This window comes from Octopus bimaculoides, chromosome 14 (assembly GCF_001194135.2).
Source record: "Octopus bimaculoides isolate UCB-OBI-ISO-001 chromosome 14, ASM119413v2, whole genome shotgun sequence".
NCBI lineage: Eukaryota > Metazoa > Mollusca > Cephalopoda > Octopoda > Octopodidae > Octopus > Octopus bimaculoides.
The window spans coordinates 22,447,928-22,459,822 of NC_068994.1; the positions used below are offsets into that span (position 1 = coordinate 22,447,928).

Consider the following 11,895-nt stretch of genomic DNA (forward strand, 5'->3'; position numbering starts at 1 on the left):
AGAGAGAGAGAGAGAGAGAGAGAGAGAGAGAGAGAGAGAGAGAGAGAGAGATAGATATCGCAACCCCTAATCATGTTTATTGCTCATTATGTTCACTTCTACCCTAATATCTAACCATCGGTTACTTCCCCTCCTGATCCACAGCCCGTATCAACTCTAGTTTCCTGAAGGTTTTGTTCTGACAACCCATCACTACCCACTTGCTCCTTCCTACCCTTATATAAACACAGAGTAGCTATGTATCTTCTCCATAGCAAGACACCTCCATTTGCTTGTCATAAAATCACTCCACCCTCTCAAGTACTCCTCTACACTTAGAATAGTAATTTCTCTAGTAGTAATTACACACAGTAAAGTGGTTGGCATTAGGAAGGGCATCCAGTCATAGAAGCCACACCAAAGCTGACATGGCGTATGACACAGCCTTGTAGCTCACCATATCCTGTCAAACTGTCCAACCCATGTCAACATGGAAAATGGCTGTTAAATGCTGCTGCTGATTATATATATATAAATAATATATATATATACATGCATGTGTGTGAGTATAAATTTATTTTATTCATTATCATTCAATGTCTTTGTGTTTATGTTTTATACTACCATTGAAACTTATACTGTGCTTAGAAGCCATAACAAAGGATAAATAGAAGCAAAATAAGGCTAGAAATTTCCCAAACTCAATGGACCTGCAGCAGTCACCAACATCCAAATATTTAAATGATTATAGATGACATACAAGAAACTAGTCTTTTGGGTTGTGAGGAATTCAAGGATTTATTTATAAATATGTTTAGATTAAAAGAGGTGCTGGATCATCAGTGGTGTATATAAAAAAAAAAAACTGGCACTCCATTGGTTACAAGTGTTCCAATTGATTTGATCACCAGAACAGTCTTATATATATATATATATATATATATATATATATATAGGATGATTTGGTTAGTATTACTAGCAGATCAAGTAACCAAGTAGAAACTTCCATCATCGACTTCTAATTGAAATTATCATGTCATAGACACTACACAGCAGCTTCAGCACACTTTGGCTTTCAGTAGCTGCTCAGTATATTTTCTTTTGGACAACCATCAGTTTTGTAATATATAGATTGTAAACCTTTAAAAAAGAGGTTGCAAACCAAGAATTTGGCCTAATATCAAGCTGATTCTTCACTTTCACCCATTGATTACTATAAGTACATTAACCAATGTTTACAGAATATTTAACAAGGTTTCTCATTAAAAATGTTGCTTGTACTTATACTTCCCCACATTATGGACTTCATCATTGCATGTATTTTATAATTTAACATATCACACAAATGAATGTCCAAATTTAAGGTAGCACAAGGGAATGTGAACAGTTCCAGCTGGGGAATTCAATATTATATACTTCAGGAAATAATATATTATACACTTCATCAACAACCATTAGGGTACAAAACTGAACCAGCCTGGAAGTTTTACCTGCTAGAAATAACAGTCAAATATTCTTTAAATTATAATCTTATCATCTTAAGAAATGAAAAGACATTTGGATTATGTAGTCTTGACACTACTAAGAAAGTAGGATGGTCATAATTGCAACAACACTGACCATAGATCAACTCAATCAGGGTTGGTCTGAGGTATGGCAACAGAATACAATGTCACTCTACAATTCAGTGAATCAGAAATATATTATGAGTTTACTCATAGATGTTATATATCCAACACTTTAAAAAGACTTCTATAAACTGTACATGCAGTTTGACATCACAATTGCAATTTTTATTTTTTACACTTATATCATTGAAATAAAATCTTTGAGGGAATATCACAGATTCATAGCAAATCATATGTTATGATTTAACGGCATAATATATTTGAAGTCAAACTAGAGATTTTTTTCTTAAATTCCATGAATTTCTTTTTAAATATAATGTATTTTATCAAGGAGATGAAGGATAACATCACAACTACTAGAATATAGCAACTCAAACTTCATTTTTCTTTGTAAAGCAGTAAGATACTGACTCTTAGAGGAACAAAGCAGAGCATTTATCAATCAAGACCAAAAGAACTTTACTTTTATTTAAAGTTAAAAGTATAAGCAATAGAATCATTTGTTTAATGGTTTATTTTTAATACAAATTAGAAAGATCTTGTTAAAATGATGATTTGCAGATTGTTGTTATAAAATATATTTCATGTTTGACCAATTCGAATGAACACATAATAAACAATCTATTTGACATGATCAAAAGCCCATATTTAGCTGCTGCACAATAGCTAATGCAGTTTTATTTACAACTACTATGGAAGTCTAATTATTTGAACAGCTACATTTTTTTACATTAACACAAAGGCTGGAAAAAAATGAGTTGTCTCAGTGATATTGTATGGAAAAAAATAAACAGTTCTGGATATAATACATTTATAGACATCTAGTTATAAAACAAAAGAAGTTTGTGAATTAACTAAATTTTCATTAGACATTGAAAGATCCAGTTAAATCATTTATCAAAGCAGCGTTGATAAATTTGTTTAAACACCTTTTCTGTTAAATGATTCACAGCTAGCTTTATGATCAATTGACCATACAAGGAAAGTTGCTTAAGTCATTCCTTTCTGATGACAGTGCATATAAAAAATTTAATACTTTTTCAAAATAGTTTTATAAAAATGTTAGAGCAGTTAATTTAATGAGATTAAACAGGAGGGAGTCAATGAAGCTAGCATTTTCTAACAGGAACTTTCATTTATATGGAATGGAAGCTTTAGGTACCACAAATTAATTTAATGCTCTCATTAGCACTGAATTTAGGCATTTCCAAGTTGTGCTTATTTAAGCACCACCTTTTTAACTGCATTTTCTATTTCTGTTTATCTCTTAGACAAAGCCTATATCTCAATATTTATAGGAAACACACAGAAAATTAATTTTGACAGCATTATAATAATAATAATTTTACATGACATTGAGAATATCTTGTTGAATTTGTACTATTTTTTTCAGAATGTTTGCATTCTTAAAAAAAGTCAAGTCATGTAATGGGGTGTAACAAGATGAATTTTAAGCTTCTCGCATAAAGAATTCACAACAATGTTATTTCAAATTTCTGAACTGAAAATATTCAGAAATGAATCCGACACATTATTGATGAACAGATGAATGTTTGAAATATATGTATGTGAATAGCAACTAAATTTACAACTACTGTTTCGAATTAATATTATTTTGTTTTAGTTGCTTGACACATATAGTTTAGGCTAGACTTTATTGCAAGATGAATGGTGTGCATTTGGTGGTTGAGGCAAAAACTGGGGTGTAGTGGTATTTCCACCAGCGTTTAATCTTTCTGTCATTGTGAACCCTCGGGACCAATTAAAATTGTTGTCCCAGTTGTTTGGTGTTAACTGATGGTGGGGATATGTCGAAGCTATCCAAGTTGATGGAATATTAAGTGGTTGGGGTCTGATAGAAGGATTAGGACTTGATAGTTGGGGATGCTGTGAATTCTGTGGAAGAGGTTCTGATATTGATTTAGATTCAGTCAATTTCCGCAGTTCTTCAATTGTGTGGGTACGTTCATGATTTTTTAAATTGGTAACTTGTGAGAATGCTTTTCCACAAACAAGACAAGAAAATGGTTTTTCTCCAGTATGGATACGTTCATGATTGCGAAGGTTAGTCTGTTGTGTAAACGCTTTTGAGCAGAAAGAACACTGGTATGGTTTCACACCAGTATGAGTTCGCTCATGACTACGTAAACTTGATTGCTGACTGAATACTTTTGTACAAAATGAACATTTGAATGGTTTCTCCCCAGTGTGAATACGCTCATGACTTTTGAGATTAATAAGTAGAGAAAATGCTTTCGGACAAAAGACACATTTAAATAGTTCTCCAGTATGAGTACGTCGATGATTGTCTAGATTGGTACGTTGACTAAATGCTTTACCACAGTCAGCACATGTATAAGGCTTCTCTCCTGTATGAGTTCGCAAATGTATTTTAAGATTCCCCTGTTGACTAAATGTCTTGCTACATATAGAACAGGCATATGGTTTTTCTCCAGTATGAACACGTTCGTGGTTGCGCCATTCAGTCTGTTGAGAAAATGCACGATCACAAAATGAACAATTATACGGCTTTTCACCAGTATGTGTCCGCTCATGATTTCGCAAAATGATTTCTTGAGAGAAAGCTTTCTTGCAGTAAGAGCAATAGAAGTGCTTTGCTCCAGTACGTTCATGATTATTAAGGTTGATTTTACGAGAAAATCCTTTACGACAAACACCACATTTAAAAGGTTTTGCAAGAGCTAAAGTTCGTCTTATTGGACACTTAAGAATTTCGTTACTTTGGTAAACACTGTCTGGCTTACTTACAAAATCACTACACACAGTCTGAGTGTTATCAATCGAATTGATGGCTGGAACTGTATGCATAGCCTTTGATTTCATAAAATCTGGCAAATTAACAGAATTCTGATCAAGTTTATAATTCATCATTTTAAGTTTCTGAAAAATTTGCTACTCGGACTTACTGAATTTTACTATAAATGCAAACAAAATTATTTAAACAATTTGCATTTCAACTTTTTCTTCTTTACACTTAGCAAAAATTTAAATTTAAAAAATAATGTTCTAAAAGACATGAACTTATAACATCAAATGTTCCCGGAATTACTCATAGATACTTCGATTGTAAGCGAAGGAACAACAGACTGTTAAATTTTTTTAAAGGCTCTCAATCTATCAGACTTTGTAAGCACATTACTATCTAACGTTAAACTATTTTAAAATAAGAAAATTTATCAAATCGTTTGGATAGAAAAAGATGAAACCAAAGAATAAAACATTAATTAATGAACGAAAACATTAAAAAAAAAGTCGATAGATTCTATATTTAACTATCTAATGCTATCTTTAAAGTCAAAGTTGACAATAGTTACGGCAGTTCTTAACCGAAGTAAGAATATGATCATGACAAAGCGGTTTAACCCTTTCCTACAGATTGTCAGGAACTGCAGTTAATTCAGACAAGTTCCAGAAATAACTTTGAACACATTTAATTACAGATGCATATAGTTTTCTTTTGTATACTTTTTTAATGCAAAAATTATTGCATCAGATATTAAGTTACTAAATAAATAAATCTATCATAACAGTTCGCATAGGCATTTCAATGAGATTCATCGAGGGTTAGCAGGAATTTTTTAATATATTCAAATTATTACTTTTTAATGTAAAAACGTTGCGTAATTTTTTAGTTTTTCTCTTACTTTGAAAGGAAATCAAATTGTTAAAAGCTACACTTTGAAAGAAAAGATTTTAAACACTAGACTTGAGGAGCGAACAAAAAAAGAGCTGGTAAGAGCATAATTGATTTAAAAAAAGAAGCTACCCACTTTAAAAAGACGGTTAATATATTAAAATAATGGAAAACAAAGCAAAGCCGTATTATGTTTCCGATCCCATTGTGAAATGTTTTGTTAATTTCTTTGGCATCTTGCTGGTAGAACGAAAGCCAACAGAATTCCCACCAGAATCTAAGTTACTTTGCCATGCTAAATACACACATGTATATATGTATATTCGTTAACGAAGGTTAGGATAAAATAAAAGTTAAATTGAATAAAAATATATAAAAAATAAGAAACATTGCTAAAGGGAGATAATATATAATTGCGATAATTTTTAATTTCTAAATAAATATTACAGCAATGAAACAAAAAGAAAAAAGAAAGAAATCTTTAAATGAAATATTGATATGTATATTTAAATTCAATAAAAGTATCAACAGCTGTCGGAAAATACTGATTGGGAACTTCTTAAAAAGAGTTATCATTAGTATTAACACCGTCTTCTTTGTCTCCATCAATCATTTAAAAAAGTAAAAAAAAACAAAATGACGTGTAGTTAACTAAATTGATGATAATCTCCCTTTCTTGACAGTGGAATACTTTTTAGGACAGCATCAAATTGATTCAGATGATAGTAAAGGGAGATGATTTCCATTGTATATCTTACTACGAAAACTTATAAAATGAAACGTGAAATATATTATAAGTTAAATGATTATTACAAATTTTACATCAAAATTTTATATTTAAAAATTGTTCAAAATTTTCTTCAGCAATAGGACAGTGAAGATAATGCCTATGTATTGAGTTTGATCTGCTATTCCTGTTATTACTAAAACAAATTCTATCAAGAATAAAAACAATATTCTAAAAGGAGACTAAATATTTAGTTCTTAAATTCATACATTTTAGAGAAAGAATATTAAATTTTAGAGTTATAGCAGTAGTTAACAAACCAAAGATAATTTGTTATGGAAAACAACTGTACACATTCATCATTATCATCACAAACATAATTCTTTTCTTTTTAATGTTGAAGTTGAACAGGCTATTATTCTACATTCCCATACATTGAGTTTCAATATTCTCAAATTTATCCTGACTACTCAACCTTGTGGGTATCTATTATCAATTCAAGACGTTTTTTACATGCCACATAACCCATCTATTCATATTGAAAATCTGTATCAATGCAGATTACCTGCTTATTATTGCTAATGTCATTTGATATTAAGTGTATCCAACATTTTTTCAATAATTTAATATTGGTTTTAATTTTCGGCACAAGGCCAGCAATTTTAAGGAAGGAGATAAGTTGATTACATTGATAGCAGTGTTCAACTGCTACTTATTTTATAAACCTTAAAAAGATGAAAGGCGAAGTTGACCATAGCAGAACAATAATTGAATGTTGAACATCATATTCAAGTATCTATTGATACTCTGCATTTAATACCATAAAGAATTACACTTACATAACTATTATACAATTAGCCCAAAGCAATAAGGGTAGCATTTCTTCATAGTGTTATCACTAGCCAGTATGCTACTCTTTATTCCTCTCCCAGCACATACAATGTTATCCAGGTGGCAGAATTTGTCAACTGGCCTATCATACTAGAAATTTATAAAATTTATTGACTATATAATGAATATAACTGCTAACTGAAAACTTTAACGAGTCTTTAAAGTACTGATAATTTACCTTAAATGATTATAATCTATTGATAAACTTATTTTTACTCAGTCATACAGAGTTTATCTTTTACTATTCCAAAATTTTTGCCTTATACATGATCCCATTTGCATATAGTTATAAACTTTGTAAAAACAGTCCGTATGTGTATATATATATTCCCTTGTACACAAACTGCCAATCAGAAAATAATAAATGGCATGCATGCATGTTTGTTTGTCATTAGACTGCAGACATGCTGAGTATGGTCTTGAAGAGTTTAGTTGAACAAATCAACCTCTAGTACATATTTTAATGCCTCATACTTATTCAGTTAGTCTCTTTTTGCAAACCAGTAAGTTACAGGGAGGTAAACAAACCAACACTGGTTGTCAAGCAGTGTTGAGAGATAAATACATGCATGCATACATTTCATGTAGTTTCTGCCTACCAAATCCACTTACAAGGCTCTGGTTAGCCTGAGGATATAGCAGAAGACACTTGCTCAAGGTCCCATGCAATGGGACTAAATCTGGAACCATATAGTTGGGAAGCAAATTTCTTACCAGAATGATTATATCATATCACATACAATAATAATTTCTACGTGCACTTCTATATTCTAAAATGCAATAGAAGGAGATCAAACCACAAATTGCAGTATATGTAGCAAATTCTTCGAACGTTGGGCCTCATGGAAGCAATGACAAGTTACCAAGACCTTTGGTGATATGCTGTGCTTGAGAAGACCTGGCAAACCAAATGAGACCGTAACCATGGCCTATACCAGTGTCAGATAACTGGCCCATTTAAGAGTACCCTTCAATCATTGGGAAATATATTGTGCTTGAGAAGACCTGTTGAGTCAAGCATTGTCATGGCCGATGCCAGTACCACCTGGTTGGCTCCCATGCCAGTGGCACGTAAAAAGCACTATTCGAGCATGGTCATTGCCAGTGCCACCTGACTGGCTCCTGTGCCGGTGACACATAAAAAGCACCATTCGAGCGTGGTCGTTGCCAGTACTGCCAGACTGGCCTCTGTGCCAGTGGCATGTAAAAAGCACCCACTGCACTCTTGGAGTGGTTGGTGTTAGAAAGGGCATCCAGCTGTAGAAACCTTGCCGGATCAGATTGGAGCCTGGTGCAGCCTCCTGGCTTGCCAGTCTTCAGTCAAACTGTCCAACCGATGCCAACATGGAAAGCAGATGTTAAACGATGATGATGATGATGATGATTAGTTATAGTAAACACCACTCTCTTTTTGTTTTTCTATCTCTGTCTTTTACTCTTGTCTCCAACTACTTATTAGTCACTACACAGATACAGAAATATATATCATTCATTGTTTTAATGTCCACTTTTCCATGCTTGAATGGATCAGATGAATTTTGTTGAAGCGGATAGACTATGGCTGGATGCCCTTCTTGTCACCAACCCTCACCTTTTTACAAGCAAGGTGACATACCCATAGTCTTTCAAACATGAACAGCACAATAGCTGGACATGTTCTTATGGAAGATTGCAAACAAAGACACCATTTGTATGACAGTGATGCTCATTTACAATTAGCACAAAATGCTAAGACAAGAGAACACAAATATGCACAACAGACTCTTTTCAGTTACTATCTACCAAAGCCAATATTCAAAGGCTTTGGTTGGCCTGGAGCTATAATACAAGATACTTATCCAAAGTGTCACACAGTAGAAGTGAACCTGAAACCACATGATTGTGGGATGAATTTCTGAACCAACAGCCATATGTGCATATACCTATTTACTGATGCAGAGAGAGAGATGGGAGGAGTAAGGTAACAAGCATGGCTGTCCGGTGAAAATGTTCATTCTGTTACCATATGGTTTAGTTTTTGATCCCACTGTATGGATACTGTTCACTGTTAAGTTCTATTACAGCTGCAGGCTGACCAATACCATGAGAGTAAAATTTGGTAGACAGAAACTGTAAAAAGTCCATCATATATACATGTATGTGTGTGTTCATTAGTGAATTCCTCTTGTCTTGATGCAGACGTTGATTTTAAACAAAAGTAACCATCATACAAATGGTGTTGTATTTATAATCCTCTATGAAACCATGTTCAGCTATTCAATGTTCAAATGAACAGGGAAAATATTACACTTTGGGGGTAGGTGCCCTTGTATGCAGCAAATGTAAATTTGGAAAGGGAACATTGTCGGCAGAAAGGCCAGAAATGGTTATTAGAAAGGTGGGAATAGAGGTATAGAGAGTATTCATGTACATTTGCACATGCCTTAACAGGAAGGTGGAAAGAAAAAGGCAGGGATATGTAGAGGTGGTTGGGGGAGGGAAACTCAACCATAGCTTGGAATGACCTTTTGGAATTCTTTTAAGAAATAAACACATTTGTAATTGAGTTTCAAAACTCGTTTAGATGGTTCTCTATGCTTAAATTACTTTCAGAAATTTTGTTAAGTGGAATATCACAATCTGGCATAGTTCATCACTTAAGTAAACAACTTTTTTATTTTTGTTATCATTCTTCCCATTCTAGATTTTAAAATATTAAACTTTTATTACCTTAATTTACTATGTAGATAGGTACTTGTAACACAGCATGCACAAAAATGAAACTTTTAGCTATCATGGTGAGCAAAAGTTGTGAATATATGCGATCACATTTGTCACTTCCTAACATATGAACCCCTTATGATGATTAGTAACTATAATAACCATGTATGTCTTAGTGAGAGCACATGCAATTTATCCTTACAACAACCTGCTATAAATACCATTTATATTCACACATGCACAAGTACAATTTCTCTTGGAATTCAAGTCATGTAAACAAATATATATATATATATATATATATATTCTATGCATGCACATGCAACTTTTCTTGGCATTTACTAAGGTTCAAAACTCAAATTCAAAATTTTTTACTCCATGGTTACCCATATTTCAGAATAGCATCATCATCACCATCATTGTTGCATTTTCTTCCCAGATAATTTGTATTTCAGCAGTCATATCACCACTACCATCCAAAGCTCCCAAACCAAAGACATCCTACAAAAGGAAAACTTTTCCAAATACCCATACCCTGGGTAGGAAAAACGTTGACTTTGAAGATTAAAATAATATAATTAACCAGCATAAATGAAAGTTATTTATAGTTGTCTTATTCAGTAACCTCCACTATTATTAAGATCAAGAAAGGAGTTTTAAAGCAGTAAAAGAAAACCAAGCAACTGACAAGGATTTATCAATGAAATAGAGAAAATGTTGAAGATCTGGATATAAAAACAAATAACCAAAAGCCTACTAACAATTCAACACAATGCTTTAAGAATTTTTGACAGTCTAAAGGAATGAATGGGAGAGGAATATAAAGAAAACTATAAAGTTAGCAATAGACAATTTAATGATATCAAAAAAAAGAAAAGAAAAAAGTCCAAGCAACATATACTGATGTTTAATAAATCTTTGGATGAATTAATCTGAGGAGAAGAGTTCTAGAGCAGTGGTTCCACCAAGGGCCATATGACTTCTGGGGGTTCATGCAAGCAAAATAGTAAATTGGAGGTCCATGAAAATTTTTGCTTTAGATATATTTATTACAAGAAACAACTAGGTTTCTTTTTTTAACACTTTGTTCAACACGTTCTCTCAGAGAGTGCAAACCTACACAAGCGAATGGGTGGAAAAGAGAGTGGGAATTTTGAGAGAAGTATCTAGTTTTTAAACATCAAATGATTTTGGGGATCCACCAGAGTAAAACAGTAATCAAAGAGGTCTATAGATAAAAAATGGGTGAGAACCACTGTTTTAAAGGAATAAATTTTCAGTATCGATGAGAATGGCTTATATTGGAAAAGGATGTTTTGAATAAACAGAGATACACAGAAAGACAAAAACCATGCCTGGGTGTAAGGCATTTAAGGATCAGATAACTCTCCTGCTAGGAGAGAATGTAGCTTGCCACAAACTTGAACCTTTTCTAATCTACTATTCTGAAAATCCATGCATATTTACAAATATCAATAACAAACTGCTGTCCACGGGCAACAAAATAAAGTATAGATGACTCAAACATTGTTTGAAGGCTGATTTTCAACCTGTTTTACTTGAAATATACAAAAATATTGTATTGGAAAAGTCCTGTTCAAGGTTTTATTAACCCTAAAGAATCAGCTTGCTGAAAAATTAAATTACAAGAGGATCCCTATCAAAATCTACTTTTAGTCCTTTTCTTCCCTAGGATACTTCACAGGATGGGAACAGAGTTACCTAAGAATTCAAGTATAGAGCTAATTATGATACGAAGAATTCACTATGACTCTGTAACCTTCAAAGCTTGATATGCATGTTATTCCCTTTTTCAACTGCAACTTTTTTTTTTGAAGTTGTTGATAACAGTAGTGCTAGACTTGTCATGAAGAACACCTCTTAGAAAGTGATTAGTCAAATATTAACCAAGCTTGATCGTTTTACCTCAACTTCTATTATTCTTGAAGATCCTGCAGCAGATTTTCTTGTTACACATATACTTAATTAGTGGCTCATATTCTTTCTGATCACTACAACCAACTCCTGTTTGTTCTGCTTAGAGTAGTCTCTTTCCTAGAAATATTAACAAAATCTTTGACATAAAGATTATACGATATATAACCTTCAATCACTTTCAGAGTTGTTTACTCAAAGACCACGAAATTTGTCTTTCCTTCCTCGAGATAAGACGGCATAAATTTTTCAAACACTTAAGAGAACAATTTAAGTAAAATATTTGGTACATGTTATATAGTTTCCTTGATTATAAAAACACTTCAGAGGTAAAGATAGATATATATATATATATATATATATATATATAAAATATAAAA

The 11,895-nt window shown here is 32.6% G+C and overlaps 2 protein-coding genes across 5 annotated transcripts in view; both read right to left on the minus strand.

Moving 5' to 3' along the window:
* Positions 1 to 11,895, minus strand: part of LOC106884031 (mRNA-decapping enzyme 1A) — a 39,737-nt gene that overhangs the window by 26,166 nt on the left and 1,676 nt on the right. The window lies entirely within an intron of this gene.
* LOC106884039 (zinc finger protein 664) lies at positions 2,107 to 11,786 on the minus strand. The gene has a single exon (XM_014935251.2). It carries the CDS (start codon positions 4,497 to 4,499, stop codon positions 3,255 to 3,257), a length of 1,245 nt encoding a protein of 414 aa, XP_014790737.1. The 5' UTR covers positions 4,500 to 11,786; the 3' UTR covers positions 2,107 to 3,254.